We start from the raw sequence: 25,406 nt of genomic DNA on the forward strand, positions 1-25,406 counted from the left end.
GAAGGACGAAGCCTATTGAAACTAGCTGAAATCGGTCCATTATTTCCCCTAGTTCCCATACAAATGTCCTCCCGAAATACTTTATACTATGGAAATCATGTCACCTAATTTCATTCCGATGGGTCTATAATTAGTCATAGCTCCCATGTAGGGCCCGCTTCCAATAATCACTTTAACGAGCATAAATCTCTTAAAAACGTTGGTATACACATAAAATTCAACGCAAATAACTTTGATGGCGATCAGTCCATAATTAGTCATAGCTCCAAAATAACTTTTTTATGTTTTAAAAGAAAAATAATTTTACTCATTTACTTAGTGTAGGGTATTAAATGGTTGGGCTTGACAAAACAGCAACAAAAAGCGAGATAACTCCATTTTTTTTTTCTTTGTAATCAATTTATTTTTACTTATTGTACATTATTGCATTAAAATCTCAATTTCTAAAAAAAGTGGACTTACAGCCTTTGCATGTTAAGCCAGCGATATTTTTAAAAACTAATTTATTTGTCATGTAATTTGTAAAGGGCACTTACAATTCGTCTCAACCGTGTATTTATTATATATTTTTTTTTTGCAAAATTTGCAAGATCTTGCGTGCTTGTTAAAATCATTATCATGATTTAACTCAGTAAATACAAAAATTATAATCTCTACTTGGTTGGCAAAACTAAAGAATTGAGTTGTTTTAAGGTTTCACTTACCATTATTGTTAAATATTTACTAATTTGTTACAATACAAAAAATTGTGTAATAAATATATTTTAAATTGTTTTGTTGAATGCACTTTTGCACCATACAGGAAGTTGTTTAAACAATAATTACCTGCAAATAGAAGAAATAGAGAGAAAAAATTAATAAAAAATAAATAAATGAATTTATTAAAAATATGTCTAAAATATAAAAGAAGACAAAATAATTTATTCTACGAGAAATTAAAAACCTGATATAAATATCAATACTGTATTGAAATATTGTATGATATGTTATAATGTGATGACTCAAACGAAGTACTGTGCACTGCTATGCCAACTCAAACACAATAATATTGGCTTTCAAGCTCAGTAGCAGGTTGTTCTAGAGTTCTAGAGTTCTAAATATTTCAATTATTCTGGAAAATAAGCGACAATTCCATAAAGTCTTAATAAATTCTAGATATCAGCTACATATATAAAAATAAAATGTTGGTATAGGTCATTACTATGCTAACAGTCTTATTTTGACAGTTTTTCTGCACTGCTATAAATTCACATGAACAATGTGTGAATAAAAACCACAAACGCATTCTGGTCTATCCAAGATTCTTTTATTTTTATCTTGTCAAGATAATGAAATGATCGAAGTGTTTTTATTTCTGTTATTCTGCCACAAGTTGACAATTTCATAAATATATATAGTCTGCGTCAAACCTGTGTTTATCACGCATTCCAACTATTTCACTTAAAGGCAACAAGATAAAATTATCTAATGATGAATCATAAGAGATGAATACAAAAGAAGTAAATAAACGAGTGCAATAAAATATGATCTTCACTTTTAAGATTTACAGCAAATTTACTTAAGGATTGAGAGAGACACATTAAAGATTTAGGAGTTGAACACAATCATATGGAAAGATATCATAATGAAGAACTTTTTTAGATAATAATATGTTAGATAAGATTTCCAACATCAGGCTGATAGAGTATATAAGACAATAGTCAGCCAGTAAAATTATAAACATTCTTTAAAGTAAATTTAATACGAACAACTTCAATTCGCTTAAAATAACGCTAAAAGAAATATGAAATTTATTGTGGTCTTGGGTTTAATTGGCATCTGTGCCTTAAGTGCCAGTAAGGCCTTGGTAACACCACACAACAATCCTGTTGTTATAGCCTCCCCACCGCCTCTGCCAACATTGGCTCAGGATTTAGAGGAAATAGAACGTTTGATACCCTCAAAACCCTTAAAACAATTGGCCATACGTTATCTACTTAATGATGCCCAATTCCAGACTTTTGTACGTATTATCAACTCCAATGATGGCTATATGACACAGATGCGTTTCCGTACTCAACCCGAAGTGTTAGGTTTGATAACCTGGGTACGTAGCCAAATTATGTTGTCCGGTGGCGATCTATCAGATGAATCTAATGAATCTTTGAGAATTATCAATCGCACTCCTTTCTGGTCTCAAACAGTTTACGGTTGGCAAGGTTTTGTCAATGAATTTCTGCTGTATTATCCTGAAGATATGATTCGTGCCCATATTCAAGCTAAAGTTGCTCAAAACGGAATTTTTGCTCAATTAGTTCAACGAGTGAGAGCCTTAAAACCAGTTTATGATCGCGTTATTGCATTGCCGGAAGCTCAACGTTTAATTAGTACTTTGCAAGCTAAGGGCATTGATACTGCTGCCATTGATACATTCATTCGCAATCAGTTTGGTTGGCAAGAGACTTCTTCTGCTGCTGCTCCAGCACCACAGCAGCTGCTCCAGGGTTAAATTATACTGCGACCGGAATTTCATATAATTATACATATACATTTGAAATATAATACCAACATGATTTAAGTGCATTTAATATTTTGTAATAGTCTTTAGAACATTATATATCTCCCTTAGTTGCGAATAAATAATAATATAAATATCTTTAAATTTTATTCAATATAAAATAAAAAAATGTGTAAAAAATTACATTCCAAGTATCTACTTGGCATATTCGGAATGCATAACTGACATCATCTGTGTATTTCTTTTTTGGGGAAATTTGTACTTTTATTATACGTTATGTGGAATATTTTTGTCTACTTTCATCTTTAAAAAAGTACCATCAGAAGAAAAAGTACCATTAACTTCCTGTTCGGTTGATTCATATCTCGACCAGGAACATACGTGTTAATATTTTAAATAATCAAGAATTACTATTATAAGATAAATTAAAGTACAATTCCATTTTGATTCTGTCTCAGGAATATAACCAACTAGCAGAAAAAAAAAATTACCATTATCCCAATCGCCTTGCTAACTTTTTTTCAGGGATATAAGTGCAAACTTAAGCGTAGCTATGTTTATGAATATTGACGAATTGAAAAGTACCATGACTTCCCTGTTCGAGTCATAAATAATTATTTCATATAAATCAAAAAGTACTATTAATAGAAAAAAGTACCAATTCCCGTGTTTGCTTGAATTTTCAAAAATTAATTTGTTGAGAGTTAATGACACATTACTATGTCTCAAACTGTTATAATCTATTTCCATTTGCTTAAGAAGTTTGGTCTTTTTTTAAAATTCGTAGTCGAGTCGCAAACTGCATTAAGCAAAAAGTACCAATTCTTGCTTTTGAGTTTTTATATAAAAAATCTATTTTTGGTCAGAAATATGAGTGATCACAGATCGAGCTCCGTTTCTTGATTAATCGCTTATTGGCCAAGTTATTATCGAATTTAGATATTTTTTTTAGTTTTTATATAAAAAATAGATTTTTGTTCTGAAATATGAGTGATCACTGATCGAGCTCCTTTTCTTGATTAAACGCTTATTGGCCAAGTTATTAACGCATTTAGATAATTGGAGTTTTTATAAAAAAAGATAGATTTTTTTCAGAAATATGAGTGATCACTGATCGAGCTCCTTTTCTTAATTAAACGCTTATTGGCCAAGTTATTAACGAATTTAGATATTTTGAGTTTTTATATAAAAAATCGATTTTTGTTCTGAAATATGAGTGATCACTGATCGAGCTCCTTTTCTTGATTAATCGCTTATTGGCCAAGTTATTAACGAATTTAGATATTTTGAGTTTTTATATAAAAAATCGATTTTTGTTCTGAAATATGAGTGATCACTGATCGAGATCCTTTTCTTAATTAAACGCTTATTGGCCAAGTATTAACGAATTTAGATATTTTGAGTTTTTATATAAAAAATCGATTTTTGTTCTGAAATATGAGTGATCACTGATCGAGCTCCTTTTCTTGATTAAACGCTTATTGGCCAAGTTATTAACGAATTTAGATATTTTGAGTTTTTATATAAAAAGATCGATTTTTTTCAGAAATATGAGTGATCACTGATCGAGCTCCTTTTCTTAATTAAACGCTTATTGGCAAAGTTATTAACGAATTTAGATATTTTGAGTTTTTATATAAAAAATAGATTTTTGTTCTGAAATATGAGTGATCACTGATCGAGCTCCTTTTCTTAATTAAACGCTTATTGGCCAAGTTATTAACGAATTTAGATATTTTGAGTTTTTATATAAAAAATCGATTTTTGTTCTGAAATATGAGTGATCACTGATCGAGCTCCTTTTCTTGATTAATCGCTTATTGGCCAAGTTATTAACGAATTTAGATATTTTGAGTTTTTATATAAAAAATCGATTTTTGTTCTGAAATATGAGTGATCACTGATCGAGATCCTTTTCTTAATTAAACGCTTATTGGCCAAGTTATTAACGAATTTAGATATTTTGAGTTTTTATATAAAAAATCGATTTTTGTTCTGAAATATGAGTGATCACTGATCGAGCTCCTTTTCTTGATTAAACGCTTATTGGACAAGTTATTAACGAATTTAGATATTTTGAGTTTTTATATAAAAAGATCAATTTTTTTCAGAAATATGAGTGATCACTGATCGAGCTCCTTTTCTTAATTAAACGCTTATTGGCCAAGTTATTAACGAATTTAGATATTTTGAGTTTTTATATAAAAAATCGATTTTTGTTCTGAAATATGAGTGATCACTGATCGAGCTCCTTTTCTTGATTAATCGCTTATTGGCCAAGTTATTAACGAATTTAGATATTTTGAGTTTTTATATAAAAAATCGATATTTAGATATTTTGAGTTTTTATATAAAAAATCGATATTTAGATATTTTGAGTTTTTATATAAAAAATCGATTTTTGTTCTGAAATATGAGTGATCACTGATCGAGATCCTTTTCTTAATTAAACGCTTATTGGCCAAGTTATTAACGAATTTAGATATTTTGAGTTTTTATATAAAAAATCGATTTTTGTTCTGAAATATGAGTGATCACTGATCGAGCTCCTTTTCTTGATTAAACGCTTATTGGCCAAGTTATTAACGAATTTAGATATTTTGAGTTTTTATATAAAAAGATCGATTTTTTTCAGAAATATGAGTGATCACTGATCGAGCTCCTTTTCTTAATTAAACGCTTATTGGCCAAGTTATTAACGAATTTAGATATTTTGAGTTTTTATATAAAAAATCGATTTTTGTTCTGAAATATGAGTGATCACTGATCGAGCTCCTTTTCTTAATTAAACGCTTATTGGCCAAGTTATTAACGAATTTAGATATTTTGAGTTTTTATATAAAAAATCGATTTTTGTTCTGAAATATGAGTGATCACTGATCGAGCTCCTTTTCTTGATTAATCGCTTATTGGCCAAGTTATTAACGAATTTAGATATTTTGAGTTTTTATATAAAAAATCGATTTTTGTTCTGAAATATGAGTGATCACTGATCGAGATCCTTTTCTTAATTAAACGCTTATTGGCCAAGTTATTAACGAATTTAGATATTTTGAGTTTTTATATAAAAAATCGATTTTTGTTCTGAAATATGAGTGATCACTGATCGAGCTCCTTTTCTTGATTAATCGCTTATTGGCCAAGTTATTAACGAATTTAGATCTTTTGAGTTTTTATATAAAAAATCGATTTTTGTTCTGAAATATGAGTGATCACTGATCGAGCTCCTTTTCTTGATTAATCGCTTATTGGCCAAGTTATTAACGAATTTAGATATTTTGAGTTTTTATATAAAAAATCGATTTTTGTTCTGAAATATGAGTGATCACTGATCGAGATCCTTTTCTTAATTAAACGCTTATTGGCCAAGTTATTAACGAATTTAGATATTTTGAGTTTTTATATAAAAAATCGATTTTTTTTCTGAAATATGAGTGATCACTGATCGAGCTCCTTTTCTTGATTAAACGCTTATTGGCCAAGTTATTAACGAATTTAGATATTTTGAGTTTTTATATAAAAAGATCGATTTTTTTCAGAAATATGAGTGATCACTGATCGAGCTCCTTTTCTTAATTAAACGCTTATTGGCCAAGTTATTAACGAATTTAGATATTTTGAGTTTTTATATAAAAAATCGATTTTTGTTCTGAAATATGAGTGATCACTGATCGAGCTCCTTTTCTTGATTAATCGCTTATTGGCCAAGTTATTAACGAATTTAGATATTTTGAGTTTTTATATAAAAAATCGATTTTTGTTCTGAAATATGAGTGATCACTGATCGAGCTCCTTTTCTTGATTAATCGCTTATTGGCCAAGTTATTAACGAATTTAGATATTTTGAGTTTTTATATAAAAAATCGATTTTTGTTCTGAAATATGAGTGATCACTGATCGAGCTCCTTTTCTTAATTAAACGCATATTGGCCAAGTTATTAACGAATTTAGATATTTTGAGTTTTTATATAAAAAATCGATTTTTGTTCTGAAATATGAGTGATCACTGATCGAGCTCCTTTTCTTGATTAATCGCTTATTGGCCAAGTTATTAACGAATTTAGATATTTTGAGTTTTTATATAAAAAATCGATTTTTGTTCTGAAATATGAGTGATCACTGATCGAGATCCTTTTCTTAATTAAACGCTTATTGGCCAAGTTATTAACGAATTTAGATATTTTGAGTTTTTATATAAAAAATCGATTTTTGTTCTGAAATATGAGTGATCACTGATCGAGATCCTTTTCTTAATTAAACGCTTATTGGCCAAGTTATTAACGAATTTAGATATTTTGAGTTTTTATATAAAAAATCGATTTTTGTTCTGAAATATGAGTGATCACTGATCGAGCTCCTTTTCTTGATTAAACGCTTATTGGCCAAGTTATTAACGAATTTAGATATTTTGAGTTTTTATATAAAAAGATCGATTTTTTTCAGAAATATGAGTGATCACTTATCGAGCTCCTTTTCTTAATTAAACGCTTATTGGCCAAGTTATTAACGAATTTAGATATTTTGAATTTTTATATAAAAAATCGATTTTTGTTCTGAAATATGAGTGATCACTGATCGAGCTCCTTTTCTTGATTAATCGCTTATTGGCCAAGTTATTAACGAATTTAGATATTTTGAGTTTTTATATAAAAAATCGATTTTTGTTCTGAAATATGAGTGATCACTGATCGAGCTCCTTTTCTTGATTAATCGCTTATTGGCCAAGTTATTAACGAATTTAGATATTTTGAGTTTTTATATAAAAAATCGATTTTTGTTCTGAAATATGAGTGATCACTGATCGAGCTCCTTTTCTTAATTAAACGCTTATTGGCCAAGTTATTAACGAATTTAGATATTTTGAGTTTTTATATAAAAAATCGATTTTTGTTCTGAAATATTAGTGATCACTGATCGAGCTCCTTTTCTTGATTAAACGCTTATTGGCCAAGTTATTATCGAATTTAGATATTTTGAGTTTTTATATAAAAAATCGATTTTTGTTCTGAAATATTAGTGATCACTGATCGAGCTGCTTTTCTTGATTAAACGCTTATTGGCCAAGTTATTATCGAATTCAGATATTTTTTTTAGTTTTTATATAAAAAATCGATTTTTGTTCTGAAATATGAGTGATCACAGATCGAGCTCCGTTTCTTGATTAAACGCTTATTGGCCAAGTTATTAGCGAATTTAGATATTTTGAGTTTTTATATAAAAAATCTATTTTTGGTCAGAAATATGAGTGATCACTGATCGAGCTCCTTTTCTTAATTAAACGCTTATTGGCCAAGTTATTAACGAATTTAAATATTTTGAGTTTTTATATAAAAAATCGATTTTTGTTCTGAAATATGAGTGATCACTGATCTAGCTGCTTTTCTTGATTAAACTCTTATTGGCCAAGTTATTAGCGAATTTAAATATTTTGAGTTTTTATATAAAAAACCGATTTTTGTTCTGAAATATGAGTGATCACTGATCGAGCTCCTTTTCTTGATTAAACGCTTATTGGCCAAGTTATTAGCGAATTTAGATATTTTGAGTTTTTATATAAAAAATCTATTTTTGGTCAGAAATATGAGTGATCACTGATCGAGCTCCTTTTCTTAATTAAACGCTTATTGGCCAAGTTATTAACGAATTTAAATATTTTGAGTTTTTATATAAAAAATCGATTTTTGTTCTGAAATATGAGTGATCACTGATCTAGCTGCTTTTCTTGATTAAACGCTTATTGGCCAAGTTATTAACGAATTTAGATAATTTGAGTTTTTATAAAAAAAGATTGATTTTTTTCAGAAATATGAGTGATCACTGATCGAGCTCCATTTCTTGATTAAACGCTTATTGGCCAAGTTATTAGCGAATTTAAATATTTTGAGTTTTTATAGAAAAAATCTATTTTTGGTCAGAAATATGAGTGATCACTGATCGAGTTCCTTTTCTTGATTAAACGCTTATTGGCCAAGTTATTAGCGAATTTAGATATTTTGAGTTTTTATATAAAAAATCTATTTTTGGTCAGAAATATGAGTGATCACTGATCGAGCTCCTTTTCTTGATTAAACGCTTATCCAAATCCATTTTACTCGAATATTTTTTTTTTTGATTTACGACTTTCTTGTAGCAAATGAGCAGTATGTTTATAAGTAGATTAACATTGTAGTGTAGCAACTGAATATATTCAAAAACTTACACTTATGGTAAAGGATATAAAAAGAAATATGCTTATAAGTTTAATGAACTACATAATTATATTTCGTCCCTTGTCAAATGATTAACAAAGGATCCTACAAACAGATGTGGTTATTTTTTGTAATTATAAGTATAGATTTAATTATTAACATTTATAAGAGATAAAAACTAACTTGGGGAATAACTACTGGCATGTTAGACTTATTTGATTTTTTTTTAAATCTTTCTTTTTTTATTATAATTTGTAGACTTTAGTCTTGTTGTGGCAGAACTCTGGTCTCACTGGAGTAATACATTCAACTCATATCATTTAATTTTCTTTAGCTTTTTCAACAGACATTAGTATAGGTTTTATTAATGATATAAACACTAAGGTAAGAATGAAGAACAAAAATAAAATAAATAAATATAATTGCTTATATCATATCCTTTACTCGCATATGGGACATTCAATATAATAAAAAATATTAAAATTTTTTCCTAAGATTTTGTATATAATTTTAAAATTAATGTTTAAGCAACAAAAATTCAGTTTTCTAAGGAATATTAAATTAAACATTTTGTTTTAAATAAAATGTTAATTTTAGTATGCAAATACCCATATGTTCTATCACATACAGACATTAAAGCAGCCCATATCAAGATTTTTTAGTCTTTGTTTAGAAGCTGTTTACACACTCAAAATCCTACAAGGATATGTATATATGTGTTTAACCACATCATATACAGTAATATGTTTAGTAAATCAAATTTATTTTATTATAAATACACGTTAATACTTAAGGGATGTTTATCTTTATCTTTATATTTGCTGTTTTATTTTGTGGCTTTAAATACTATTCGCCTGAGTTTTGGCATTATGCTCGCATACATTAATGTCGGTTTTTAAATTTTTTTTTTAAAAAAAATATTATAATCATAAAAATATTAATAACAAAAAAGGTCATGAATTATGACTAAACAAACGTAAACGAGAAGGTATTTCAATGTCTGCAAGACAAACGGGTTTTAATTTAAATGAAAAGGATGTTTTGTAATTTAATAACACAAAGATTTCATTTTAATTAGTATTTTTGTAGATGCATAAGTAGCAAAAAATAAACTAATGTTGGAGATATTTAAGTGTTTTAGATTTAAGAAATTTTTTAAATAAATTTTAAAATATGAACTCTAGAGTGGATTATTAAGATTTTTAAATTAAAAATTATTGGTCTGCTTTGCTCATTAATTTAGCACATCCTAATACAGTTCTGATTATGTTTCCAAAGTTTGTTTCTCTTGCAGAAATAGTTCAAAAGGTCTTTATGATAAAATAGAAAAAGTTCTGGTTCTATCTTGAAATTTACATAATGCAACAGTTTCAATGAGTTACATCAAGTAATATGAGGTATACTATTAAAATTTTAATATTGAGTGTATATCTTAAATATTGGTATTGTTAGGTAATGGCCCGTTCCCATCTTTTTAGCAACATATGGATTCCGAGCTAAAAAACTTGCTCATTTTTTGAGGCCAAGAACGAATCAAGCCAATATCGGATATTCTGTTCTGAAGTGAAGTGTATACCGGGGATAGCGTTCTGCATTGATCTAAACAAATAGCCGGCGGAAGGGGCAATGTATGGACTAATAGGTGAGGGTGAGCCAAAACTTCCCAACCACATCATTATAAAAGCTATTGCAATATGTGGACGAGCGTTGTCAAGATGAAATAATAAGGTTTAATGTCTGACCATGGGATGATCTGGACAGATTTCAGCTGCTCATAATACATAGGATACTTTAGGTACCACCAAATACAGAGCCTTATACTTGAGGATACTTGACTTTGGTGTCGATTCAGCTGGTTGGCCGGGCTTCATACGATATCTTATGCTTGAGGTTATCGTAATGGATTATATTTAGCGTTCGAGCAGAATTTCAGCAAAATCGTCTGTCATAGTACCCTGCTTTTGGATGAATCCTGCCGCTTGCAAAAGTTTAGAAATTGCTGCTTGAGTAGTTCCCAATGATTTTGCAGAGTCTTTCATAGTTTTACAACAATCTTCGTGGTGAAATGCCTCCAATTCATGGTCTTCAAAATTTTTGACGATCTTTGTCTTTCGTGCTAAAATCACTTCTGAACCGCAGAAACCATCTCTCGCACGTTGAAATTGATGGAACACATTTACCATAAGTTTTGGCCTGCAATCGGTGTGCTTTAGCTGTACTTCTTTTCCAATTAAAGAAGTAAAGTAAAACTTCCTGCATATGACGATTTCGAAGCAAAAAAACTTTAAATAAAAAAACCGCGTTCAAAAGATACGTCTGCTATTGTAAATACCGAATATTTTTGTGACAAAAAAAGTTAAAAAAAATTGGGAAAAAAAATTTTTGGTGGACAAATTTATTTAGACGCTGTTTTTATCTCATATCTGAGCCGTTTGTGGTTCGATTTTATCGATTTCATATTCTGATTTAAGTAATTTGGGGCTTCGGAAAGTTGTTTTCAACATACGGACTGACGAATAGCCATGGTTATATCGACTCCTTTATCTATAACGACCCTGAATATATACTTTATGAGATGAAAAATGTGGAAATTGCAAAAGGAATGACAAACTTATACATATATGTCCTTTAGGGTGGGTTGATTTTTTCTCGAAAAATCGTATTGCAGAAACGCATTCTATGGAAGGTTCTAAGAAATTTTCCCTTTCGTCTTTTATCCAATGATATTTCAATATAAATTTTTTTTAATAGTTTTTTTATTGGATAAAAGACCAAATGCGCAAGATAGGATTTGATGGTTTCTTGAGGAAACTTTCTTAAAATTTTCCGTAGATTGCTTTTCTGCTATACAATTTTTTACTTTTTGATCCTTCATACAAATCGACCCGGCCTAATGTCCTTAGCACTAATGGCGAAGGATACAAAAATACAACTATATAATAAAACATCCAGCTGGGCGGGATGTTTTATTTTGGATTTATTTTTAAAATCATAATAACTGGTCAAATGTAAGCATAAAGTTAACAATAAAAAATATTATCAATTCATACAAATAATTCTTTTTTTATTGATTTTATCCTTCAAAAATATTTCAAAATGTATACTTTAATTAAACTTTATTTAATTTCTATTATTTAGATGATTGTTTTCCTTTTGTTTATTTAACTATGAAATGCATTTGAAACACTTGAAATGGATTTTTCTTTTCAATTGTTATTGTGTTTATTTTTTTTGCCCATTCTGTATCTGTTAAATAAACAGAATTTATACATAATAGGTAGACAATGCTGTAAATAATATAAAACGTATAAAAAAAAACACTTCACCCTTAAGCGTTACAGCCAGAGTAAGAGGGAAAAAGGCAGAAAATAAATATAAATACAGAAAAAAAGAAAAGAAATTATAAAAAACACAAAGCATTAACAAAGGTCATGGTAACAAAAAAAAAAATTCATCATCATAGTCCTCATCAGCACCAAACCGGCAAGTAACAAAACGGGAGGAGGAAAGGGAAGTAGTTAAAGCAATGAATTGCTGGCTGGCTGAATTTTAACTAAACTGGCATGAGAAGCATATGACAATGAAGGACAACAATTCATTTTAATATAAAATTATGGGTAAAAAGAAATTTTTGTTAGGCATTAACGACTTTAACAAAAGCTAACTAAGAGAAAATACTGAAATCTCTTCGGCAATCTTTTTCAGTTGCTGTTATAAGCGACAAAAGCCAATATCTCTAAATGTATTAATTTTTATTATATTGTTTTGTTACTCAGTATAACAGAATGATATGATGATAAGAATCAAGTTTGAAACCTATTCACATAGAGGTTTGAGGACAATTATGAAAAAAAATTTGACATTGGTTATTTATACGTTTGGAAAAGTTTGATTTGCTCTAAAATTTCAACATGAATAAGTAGTTAAAAATATTTTAGTTTGGCTTTTGTCAATTTGAAATTTAAAGCAGAACGGTTTTTAGAACCTTTAAAAAACAATAAGCAAAACATTGTTTGCAATAAATTCAAATTCGAGAGCAAACAGTTATAAATTTTTGGAAAAATATTGAAAAATTGTTGACAGAATGAGCAAATTAAATCTCATAACGTGAGCATAGCAAAAGCTGCAGTCTATAATGTAAATTGCAGTTTTTGCTTCAATCTGTAGTTTTTGACCATTGATTTATATTGGTATCGGCATATTGAATGATCACAAGCATTCATTAAATGTAAATAGATAATACAACTTTATGATAAAAATGGAGATGGCTGACTTTGCTTATAAACCCCTCATATATGTGAATTATATTTTCAAATTTATAAATTCTTTTAATATACAGTAGGGCTTAATGTAGGGTATTTTCCCAATGAAAATAACTACTGCTACTGCAAATAAACAATGAGCAGACAATACAACAAGTACTTGATGTTAAGTACTTGACAAAGACAGATAACAGTGGATAAATTTCTTAGAAAAGTAAAAAAAAAGAAAAAAGTGACTAAATACAAATACCAGCTAGAATAATAATAACAATGAAATGAAAAATTTACGAAATAAAAAAAATTACAAACAATTTAAAAAAGAAATCATTTAGAAAAACGCACAAAACTGGATAAAACAGGGAGTTGGCTTAAGAAAAAAAAAATGAGTAAAAAAAATTCATTTAATTTTGTTTATTGTATATTCAAGAAAACAATATCATTAACAAACTCAAGCATAAATAATAAATAAAGTTAAATTTCTTTAAAATTTAGACAAATTTAAGAAAAGTTGAAACACTAGGCGTATGATTATAATAATTCCAAATATTAATCATACGTATAGGGGGTATTTGAAAATATTTTTTTTGGAAATCAACTAACTAAAATGGAAATAATAAAATGTTAAGTTAATTAAATATATATTTAGGAAAAATGTTTAGAAATTATCTTAGCTAAATTGTGTGTAAAATTCCATTAAATATTTATGACGTAAATAAGTTTTACATAAAACCAAATTCACAACGCACGCACTACTTCCTTTATTTTCTGACCAGTTAATTTAGTTACACATTTTAACGCTTAACAATGTCAATAATAATTTCCCTTCATTATAATAATGACATAAATATAATGACACTATACAATAGAAGGTATTTTGCTTAGTTAACCATAAGTTTAGGCATATATAAAAAAATTTGTAGTTGTATCAGCAAACTGTGGTTTGTATATTACACTTGGAATGGCAAAATTTATAATTCAAGAAAGTTTTGTAATACATATTATGAGGGTATTCACACGGTCTGCTATTAGTCATATTGTCATAATGTCCTAATATATTATAATAGTTGTTGTTGAGTTTTAAACAAAAAAAAATATTATTTTATGGAAAAACAATAAACATAGTTCAAATGTTTTATTAGTTTAGAACTTTTTTGTTTGAAAAACAACAAAAATTTATTTAAATTATCGTAATATATTAGGACATTATGACAATATGACTAAATAGTACACCGTGTGAATACCCCATATATGTTTTTGTTGAAAAGAGATAATAAAAATCAAATATTTGGATTAGAAAGTAATATTTTTGTAAATATTCGCGTTTTATCGAATACATTTTGAACTTTTTTGTGCAAAAGGGCAGTTAAAAAATCAGTTATTTTTAAGAATTACGAACTGATTTTTAAATTTGTTTTGTTTAAAAGCTGTTATAAAAAAGCTATTTTTCAAAATTAGGTTTTGCTAATTTTTTAAAGAAAAATCTTTATTTATTGGGTGTATGACTTAAAAATGAAGGATTTACAATAGATGGCGTATCATTTGAACGCGGTTTTTGTTTTTAATAACTTATATGTCACTTAGCTACTGACCATTGTAGCTATTATTTTTTTTTGCTTCGAAAATATCGAATTTTGTGCCAACAAGGCGTTTTCAAACTCAACAAGAGCTTGCAAAATTATTGGGAGCACCTCAAACAGCAATTTCCAAACGTTTGCGAATAGCAGGATTCATCCAAAAGAAGCCGATAGACCTTGAATGACGATCTTGCATGTTCGAAATGATGTTTGAACGCTTTAAAAGAAAATTCTTTCCCGAATTTTTAAGTCATACACCCAAAAAGTTTTCTTTTGAATATATATCAATAATTTATCTATGTACGATGAGCCTACTTAATTTTTTTTTTGGACAGTTAAAACGGGTTTTTTACAAAAATAAAATCTGTTTTTGGTTGAAAGCTTTTTTTCAAAAGAGTTTTTTTTTACAAAATATACAATATTTGTTGTGTGATATGGGCTCTTTTCAAAACAAAAGAATTTTTGGTTGAAAGATTTGGTAAATAACACAGTGCAACAGTGAAAAAAACACACGATCATGACTATATAGGTTCGACTCTACTACCAAAGGGTAGTAAAACCCTATACTCAGTTTGTCCATTTTGGTGACCGATTTTTTTTTATGGGCCCCCAAAGTTTCTGAAAATCAGTGGGGCCTCTAAAAAAGGTGTCATCAGTTTTTGGTTAACAGCTAATTCAGACTTTGTGATACGGCTTAACTTTATATGGCAATAATATACCTAAGAGTCCGCCAAATAAATTTTGTTAAAATTTGTTTCCAAAAAATAGCTTTTTCGTGCACTTTTGTTGAAAAAATATAGTAAGAAAATTTTTTTTTTTACTTTTTTTAGAATAACTTCCAGGGTCTCCTAATTTTTCACTAACAATATTTAGTAAAGTTGTAGCTACGGTAAAGCTGAACAACTCTTGAGAACATATCAATGCATTCTGAACGTATCTAGTCACTCTAAATAGCACATAAAAATCACTTTGTACCTTAACAATTTTCGTTTTTACTATTTTTTGACGCTAAAACAAAGATTTTTTGTTAAAATAGTATGATCAAGTCCACACTTCTATGTTGTGCTGTATTATTTACTCGGCTGATGTGTTCGGAATGGGGATCAGTGAGTGGAACCTCAATGTCACACATTTAAAAAAAAATCGCCAAAAAGCGATTTATGATCCGAATGAGCTGAAATTTAAAAAATAGATATTCCTTGAGAAGGTCTACAAAAATATGCTTTTATCTGTAGGTTATCTCTTTTAGTTCAAGAGATATTTAGGATTAATTTTTTTTTTAAATTTTGATCGATCTTTATTTTGTATTTTATATATGATGGGCCTACGAAAGGTCGAAATTTGTTTTTTATATATGACGTATATTTGCGATAAAATTCTAAAGAAAATAAAACAAATCTGATAACAATTATTTCGTCCCTGTAAAAAGTTACACGCATCCAAAGTTGAAGCATCTTTTTATATATTTCAGCTTTGTATGCATGTGTTTTTTAAGTCTTTTCCCAAAAAAGTGCCCATATTTTTACTTTTATAAAAAACTAATTTTCTTCGTGGCTATATACACTTTTCTATGATTTGGAAAGATAACTTAATGCAAAAACGTATAAAGTAATACTTGACTAACTTAAGCGGACATTGTAGCCCCCAGCCCAATCCAAACTTGGCCAATTTTGAAACAAAATTTTAGGTTTGAGTAAAAAATTCTAAAAACGCAATGCACCGATCCTCAAAAACTCATCATATTTGTATAGCCCTATATATTGTTTATACACATACGAAACGTTTTTACTATCATACTGTAAATAACGTCAAGTGGGCTGTTTTCTAAAAAAACTCAGTTTTTGGAACACATTTTCCCCGTTTTAGGAATTTTGCTGTTTGAAAACAAAGAATGGCAACATTAGTGATGCTATTGACTTAAGAACATTTAGATCTATATTATTTCCAAATTTTATTGTGATGTCTGTAACTGTTCAAATTTTACATTAATTCAAAGTTTTTATTTTTCTTGATGGAAAATCACCATTTTATAATATTGTTAGTTTTTATGGTAAAATACGTCCGAAAAAACACAAAATTAATCCATTTCACTAAAATGTCAATCTCCAAGTCATAAGGTCTCCACCGATATCAAAAACTTATATAAAAAGCTTATATTTACTCTTCAGAAGCTCCACAAACCTTGCCCACTTTCAAAAATTTTAAAGTTTTTTCATATCTTGCATCAAGCCGGTCTTGCATGATCAAGATTGGATAAAGTGATGCGCCCGGATCATACCGATAATGATTTGCCCATTCTTCGTTATTCCAGCACAATAGAGAAGTATACACTCTAACATACATTTTTAACAAAAAATTATTGTTTTAGAATCAAAAAATAGTAAAAAAATAAAAATTTTAAGCTATAAAGTGATTTCTGACAGCTATTTAGAATGTCTAGGTATGTTCGGATTGCATTGATATGTTCACAAGAGTTATTCAAATTTACCGTAGCTACAACTTTGCAAGATATTGTTATTGAAAAATTAGGAGTCCCTGGAAGTTATTCTAAAAAAAGTAAAAAAAAAAATGTTCTTCCTATATTTTTTCAACAAAAGTGCTCGTAAAAGCTATTTTTTGGAAACAAATTTTAACAAATTATTGCCATATAAAGTTAAGCCGTATCACAAAGTCTGAATTAGCTGCTAACCAAAAACTGATGACACCTTTTTTAGAGGCCCCACTGATTTTCAGAAACTTTGGGGGCCCATAAAAAAAAATCGGTCACCAAAATGGGAAAACTGAGTATAGGGTTTTACTACCCTTTGGTAGTAGAGTCGAACCTATACTGTCATGTTCTTGTGTTTTTCCAAAAGTCTCCATTTGTTGCATAGTGTAATTCTTTGTGAAAAAGCATTTTTGAAAAATTTTAAATGGCTTTTTTGCAAAAACAAAACTTGCTTTTTTTGTTGAAAGCTATTTGAAAAATATTTAAAAATCTTTTTTTTTTGGTAAATAGAAATATTTTCTTTTTCTGAAAAAACTTTCATTAAAATAAAGCATACTTTGGTGTAAAAAAATCCCTAATTTAGAATAAAGGTTTTATTTGTAAAAAAAAGTTTATTTTTTTATTTCTTATGAAATTTTGAACCGTTAACTGGTGCTATCTGTGGTGCTACAAGTTTTTAATTAGTAATTTTATTAATTTCCCCCCGTGATTTTACTTTTTTCTTGACCAATCGTACCTATTATCCATTTAATTTCATTCGTTTATTTCAAAACTACTGTGTCATGCTAAAACCATTAACAACTACTTTTTATGGTAATTGGAAAAATATAATTCAGAATAAAACACAGATATATTTATAAACATGTCATTATTATGTTTTATGTTGTCAGAATATTTAGCATTATTTGTATGAACACTGTCATTTCCGCTTTTATGAACATAATTTGTTTATAACCACCTACTTCCCCACTCTCATCCACAACTACCAAACACTCATAAATACCTAAAAGTACATATCAAAAGAACTCTCTACAGAGTTAACCACCGTTATTAATAAATTGGTTGTAAGTAAAAGTTATTCTCTTTTGATTTCAGGTTTTTCCTAATTTATAAACGTGTAGGTATTAAATTTATGCCAGAAAACATACGTGTCTGCTTCTTTTTATTATTTTTGTTTACAGCAAACAATTTATTGACATTTTAGGCTAAGAAAATAACAACGAACGAAATGAAAACATGTCTTGTCATGTTAACCTTGTAATACTTGTACAGACTACATCAAATACACGCATATGTATGTACTTGGGAAGACTTGTAGGGAGGATTAAAACTAACTAACAAACACACACACTTATTCACATTCTCACACATACTTAAGTATGTGTCAACACACATACATAATCGAATTTGTCTACATTTGAGTCAATTTACAAAATGTGTGTAGTTAAGTCCTTGGCACAATATAAAGGGTCTTTTATTGAGCGCTTAAATAAAATAAAGATTGTGTGAGATATTATTGTTAGAAAGGCCTAGACCTGCGACTTAAGCAAATCCAACAAGAAAAAATGGTCCAGATCACATAACCTCCACGTGATATGACCATGCCCTCAAATCGCTCGTGCAGAATGTCTAATGTGGCGCAGTACTGTTGAAACCACATGTCCTTAGTATATAAATCAACCAATTCAGGCCAAAGAAGTTGGTAATAATTCACACATAGCGCTCGCCCTTGATAGTGATGGCCAGGCCAACGTCTTTGTCATAGTTACCCAAAATCCTCACCAAACAGTGGATGCTGTTGGATCTCATGTGAATTATAATCGTCCCAAATTCGACAATTTTGTTTGCTGACGTACCTATTCATTCAGAAATGGGCGATACGCGCTTAACGTTGCCCGAACAGAACATCCATTTTGATAAAACAATATGACCGCTATCAACTGTTAAAGTACTGAAGTCAATATTGGAAGACCCTTTACTATACATGTGTAACTAAAATTGTGTGCCTGTGTTGCTTATTAGACCTGCCCTTAAAAAATATATTTGCTAAATGGGTATTATTTTGTTCATTAGTAGTTAAAACTAACTGTTTTAAGTTTTAATTTTATATAAATTTATAAATTCCCATTATTTACCCAATTTCACAACATTCAATAGATTTTCGGTACCGATTCTCATTATCTGATTGGCCTCAACTGTCGTATCAGTTAGTTTTAACTACTAATGAGCAAAATATGAGCCATCCAAAGAAAATCATTTTTTTAAGGTCGGGTTTAGTGCTCTTGTACTTTTCATTTATGTAGATGTGTGTGCTTAAGTACTTACGTGATTTGTATTGAATATTTAATGATTTTTTATTTAAAAGTCCTCACAAATGTCTGTAGGCCATTAAATATAGATTTTATTTTATAAATAATAAATTAAGTCATATGAGTATACGATTTTTGTAGCTGTTTACTTGTTGTGCAAATTAACAATGTATTGTAAGGAAATGTAAGTAACACTACATTTATAATGTATAACTATGACATTCTTGAAAAAGAATACAAGATATGTTATTTAATCTATAATCAATTGTTAAGAATTTTTAATGGTTCTTTTAGTTAATATGTAGAGAACAGTAATTAAGAATGAAGAAAATGTAGCATTTTACCAAAACATACAGTCGTAAATTTCCACAAACTATTACGTTTACTGTAATTAGAAAAATGGGTTTTCATTTGAATCTTCTACGTATCCTACATATGTTACTATAACTAATGAAAAAACTTTAAAGGCTGTTCGATCCACCTACTTAATGCAGAATACACACTTGTAGAAATGAAATCCTACAATAGATTGAACATAGATTTTAATTGGGAACAATGCCATTTTTAGTCATGCTTATACGTGTTAAACGACTTGAATATTAATCATACGTTGTTGGCTTAACAATACAAGTTTAACAAAATTGTCAAATATATGATTTGGCTCATTCTTATTCATTGGTTTGAGATAAATAAAAAATACACTTAGATTAATATTAGTTACTTCATTTAGTTCAAAATATACATAATTTTGAATTATTTCTGATTTTTGTCAATAACTTTCGTAGTTATAAAAGAAAACATTTTGTATACCCTGCACCAGCATAGTGGGGAGGGTATAATGCGTTCGTGCAGATGATTGTAACGCCCAAAAATATTAGTCTAGCACCCACCTTTAAGTATACTGATCGACTCAGAATCACTTTCTGAGTCGATTAAACGATGTCCGTCTGGCTGGATGGCCGTCCATGTAAACCTTGTGCGCAGAGTACATGTCGCAATTTTGAAGTTATTTCGATAAAATTTGGTACTTATAATAATTCGGCTTAAGGACGGAGCCAATTGAAAGTGGCTATATTCGGTTTATTATTTCACCTAGCACCCATACAAATATCCTCCCGAAATTGAAATTTATCACTCATAAATGTTTAATTTATATAGGTATCTACACATATATACCTTCTTACTTGTTAAATTTTATTTTTAAATATTGAAGCCGTTTTTAAAACATCTCCTTTTCCAAATTTTGGAAAAATACTTAAGATTGTGTTTTAATGATGTTTTATCTTTAAGTCTTTTAAGGGTAATACAATAGCATATTGGTTGCATATTCATATATTTTGACTAATTTTGGAGTCTGGGATTTTCGAGGCATTTCGTTATTAAAAAGCTTTTTTATTGTTTTTTTTTTGCGAAGGTTGTAACTCATTCGGCTACAGTTTGTGTTTCAAATGCAGGGGTTTCTTTTTTTTCCATGCGTGTTATGACATCATTCAGGTCGGACTTTATCTCTTTTCTTGAGGTAACTACTTTCTTTCGGTATTCTTGTATCTAATAAGCACCACATAATAATTAATATTATTATCGCCTCAGTTTCTCTGCTATTTGTGGTTTAAGATTTATAAAACAATTCATGAACAAAAAATATATTCACTGATTTTCATCCTGTTTGCTGTACCGTCTCTGTTTACAATTTTAACTATAATTTTGGTTATGACAAACTAGTTTTTTTTCTATTAACATTTGATGAATTTTTTGTATTTGGTGTATTTTTTTTCTCTAAAAAATTTAAAATTTTCCAACGGTTTTCCATATTTCATAAGTATAATTGTATGAGATAAGCTATTTTGTTAAAATTTACAAAGATTTTTAGTTAAGCAAAAGTCTATAAAAAGTTGCAAATATTTTGTGTACAAAAAAGGAAAAAAATCATCATTATTTTATTATTCATTAATAAAAAAAAACTATTATTGTTAAAAGGCAATAATAATTTTTTACTTTATATGTGTATTTTTCTATAATTTGTTTCACCTACTCATACCCAACATAAAACAATATGGAAAAATAGTACTAAATAACGAATGTATATTAAAGTAAACAAATTAATTGTGACAACCAAATGTAATTACATCGATTTTTTCTTCATACCTTCCTCCTTAAACACTTTTGCTTCGTCAACTTACAGTTGGTAACTAAATGTAGCTATCTACAGAATAATTCAAAACCATTACTGTATATCAACTAAAAGTGGTTTTCTTCTGATAAATATCACTGTGACTTGTTATTTATTATTTCATCGCATGATTTTGCCAAATTTCATTGTTTAATATTAGCTTAAGTTTTTCTATTATTGTTGTTGTTTTTCAGTAAGAAAATTTCCTGTTTCCGTTTTATTGTATAAATTTGCCAGTGTATGTGAGAGTATATGCCCAATTACGTACATGTCTAAATATAAATGTATTTGTGTGTTTTAGTACATATATATATGTTTGTATTTATGTATTAATCTTTTAACAATGGAAATTGACGATGATTACTTTAGTACTTATTTCAATTTCAGTTCCTGCCATTATTATAAACATGTGCTGAACATTTGCTGTAAATATACATATATTTTGTTATACATGCCTGTATTTAAGTATAAGGTGCCCGTCTAGTGGATAAGGTTACATACTTTTAGTTGTGTTTATTTAAAAATTCAAATACGAATAGTATTGACGTTAAGAATCCTCATAACTGCGCTCATTGGATTACTGCACATTTTTGATTCTTCGATAAGAAGAAAAGATTATCATCTGAACAAAGTTTGAACAAGAAATAGTTAATCTAAGAGTACCAATGAATACTATATATTTGTATTTTTGGATAAACAGAAAGAAAAGTATGTGACCTTATCCATTTGACGGGCGCCTTATGTGAGTGTGAGTGAGTGGATTTCTTTATTTTATTTGAATTTTTACAATCATTGGTTCGTTGAAATCATTAAGATTTTATGGGATTTTTGAAGAGATATTTTAGTTATGTATTGGATCATAGAATAACGTTTCTATGAGTATTTTCTTATTACACTATGCAACAAATGAAGACTTTTGGAAAAACACAAGATCATGACAGTATAGGTTCGACTCTACTACCAAAGGGTAGTAAAACCCTATACTCAGTTTGTCCATTTTGGTGACCGATTTTTTTTATGGGCCCCCAAAGTTTCTGAAAATCAGTGGGGCCTCTAAAAAAGGTGTCATCAGTTTTTGGTTAACTTTATATGGCAATAATATGCTAAGAGTCCGCCAAATAAATTTTGTTAAAATTTGTTTCCAAAAAGTAGCTTTAACGTGCACTTTTGTTAAAAAAATATAGGAAGAAATTTTTTTTTTTACTTTTTTTTAGAATAACTTCCAGGGACTCCTAATTTTTCAATAATAATATTTTGCAAAGTTGTAGCTACGGTAAATCTGAATAACTCTTGTGAACATATTAATGCAATCCGAACATATCTAGGCATTCTAAATAGCTGTCAAAAATCACTTTGTAACTTAAAAGTTTTAGTTTTTTACTATTTTTTGACTCTAAAACAAACAATTTTTGTTAAAAATGTATGTTCGAGTGTATACTTCTCTATTGTGCTGGAATAACGAAGAATGGGCAAATCATTATCGGTATGATCCGGGCGCATCAATTTATCCAATCTTAATCACGCAAGACCGGCTTGATGCAAGATATGAAAAAAAAAATAAAATTTTTGAAAGTGGGCAAAGTTTGTGGAGCTTCTGAAGAGTAAATATAAGCTTTCTATGAGTTGGAGATTGACATTTTAGTGAAATGAATTAATTTTGTGTTTTTTCGGACGTATTTTACCTTAAAAACTAACAATATTATAAAATGGTGATTTTCCATCAAGAAAAATAAAAACTTTGAATTAATGTAAAATTTTAACAGTTACAGACATCACAATAAAATTTGGAAGTAATATAGATCTAAATGTTCTTAAGTCAATGGCATCACTAATGTTGCCATTCTTTGTTCTCAAACATCGAAATTCCTAAAACGGGGAAAATGTGTTCCAAAAACTGAGTTTTTTGAGTGATTCTAAGTCGATCGGTTTACTTTAAGGTGGGTGTTACACTAATATTTTTGGGCGTTACAAACATCTGCACAAACGCATTATACCCTCCCCACTATGGTGGTGTAGGGTATAAAAATATGAATTTTCATACAAATTAACCCCCTAATCTTGTCTACAAAAAAAAAAATATTTCCATGTGTTACAAACACTACAAACAAACTTAAAATAGCTTAGATACTAATAGAGGTTGTCATAACAAGAAAAACATACGTATTTCATACTCATATAAGCTGCAGGTGGCAAAGTAGCTTTTCATAATTCTCTGTTAAATAGACAGTCTAAAGAAGTTTTTCTATTTATTTATTTTATTTTGTTTTGTCTTTTTTTGCTGCTGCTTTATGAAGTCGTAACTAAATGTCTGGCTGTCTGTAAAGGTATCTATATATTCGTATCAGTATGTGTATATAAGAGTGCGTTTCTCAAAGTAAAATTACAAAAAAAATAAACCAATGCTATTAACTTTAGAGCCGCTTATGGCTGGCTAATGTTTTAATATTTGAGGTTTTTCTTTGACATATAAGAAAAAAAAGAGCTGAACTTCCTACAAAAGATGGCAGAACTTTAAAAAATGTTTTCCAACGTAGTATAGCATCAGTAAGAGGATAATGGCTACAATTACAAAAGTATCTACTTATAACAAACAGTAGGATGATCCCCAAACAAATATTTAAAGATGTTTCCAACTAAGAATAAAGCTGAATTTAAGAATAAATTATATTTAATGACATGTTTTTAAGTTTGGTAAAATGTTATTTAAATTCGGTTATATTCTAATATTTTGAGTTCCATTTATGGCAAAATCTAAAAAGTCTTAATAGAAGCAATAAAAGGTATTATTCAAGAATCATGAATTTCATTTAAGAGCTTACCACTTGTATTTACGTGCTCTTTGACTCTTTGTAGAAATTTGATTAGACGATACGATTGACGATTCTTTATCAACGTAACAAGTATTGTAGAAATTGTCTGGAACAGGAAGAGGAACAATAGATACTACTAGATACTAGAAAACGATCTATGTGATTACCCTGCTATCATTAGATCTCACTCATGATCTGGTCTGTCAGATGTGTCACTGATGAACCTAGTAAAATTTGTCAGAAAAAATACTGAATAAACAAATTTTACAGGAAATTATCCAACGATTTCAAATTGCTACTATTATTAAATCAGATTTTGTTCAGAGTTCAAATAAACAGACCATTTTTAGGTATTTTGATCAGTTTTCAGATACATTATCTGAAAGACTATGTAATGGATCGTCATTATATTTGATGCTGTTGATAGATTGTACTGTTTGCTTTGTATTTGTCCCGGTAAATCGATATTTCCCAACTATAAATTTCCTCAATATTTCTCAACTTTGATGGAAAATAAAAAAAAAACTATAAATTTCTATATTTGCCATATTTTTAAAATAAGTTCTTTGATTATTTCATTACTAATGCAAAATTTTCCAGCCCCGTCCTTCCCCCATTTTTGGCTAGAAGTAAAATTTTGAAAAAAGACATGGTTCCAAAAATGTGTTGCATGGATTTTTGGGCAATTTATGACATATAATCGTGAAAACCCATTAGTTTCTTTTACAGATTATGAGCAATATTTTACAAAAAAAATTAAAAATAAATTTAAAAAACTATTTTTTTTTAATTTTCTGTAATATTTTACAAAAAAAATTAAAAATAAATTAAAAAAAAAACAATTTCTTTAAATCTTTTCTGGAATAATTTTAAATCATAGAAGCGTAGAACTAGGGTATTCATTCGACTAATGATCGTTCGATTAATAGAATAATTTCTTACGAATAATTATTCAAACAATTTAAAAATGGCAATTTTCGAATAACAAATAATTCAAACAATTTTATGTAGAATAATCGAATAAAACGAATAAATTTTCATATATATTTAAAGTTATTAAATTGCTTATAGATTTTTGGTAATTATTCGAAATTTATATATATATAAT

At 28.6% G+C, this 25,406-nt stretch overlaps 2 protein-coding genes across 3 annotated transcripts in view; one reads left to right on the top strand and one right to left on the bottom strand.

Moving 5' to 3' along the window:
• sba (six-banded) overlaps window positions 1-25,406 on the bottom strand; it is a 479,153-nt gene that overhangs the window by 64,402 nt on the left and 389,345 nt on the right. The window lies entirely within an intron of this gene.
• On the top strand, window positions 1,689-2,722 carry LOC135958746 (uncharacterized). Its single transcript, XM_065509644.1, has one exon. The coding sequence runs from the start codon at window positions 1,784-1,786 to the stop codon at window positions 2,486-2,488; it is 705 nt and encodes a 234-aa protein (XP_065365716.1). The 5' UTR covers window positions 1,689-1,783; the 3' UTR covers window positions 2,489-2,722.

The sequence above is a fragment of the Calliphora vicina genome, chromosome 1 (genome assembly GCF_958450345.1).
Source record: "Calliphora vicina chromosome 1, idCalVici1.1, whole genome shotgun sequence".
Taxonomy (NCBI): domain Eukaryota; kingdom Metazoa; phylum Arthropoda; class Insecta; order Diptera; family Calliphoridae; genus Calliphora; species Calliphora vicina.

Excerpts from the sequence above, each read along its gene's own strand:
- LOC135958746 (XM_065509644.1), top strand. The coding sequence starts at position 1,784 with ATGAAATTTATTGTGGTCTTGGGTTTAATTGGCATCTGTGCCTTAAGT.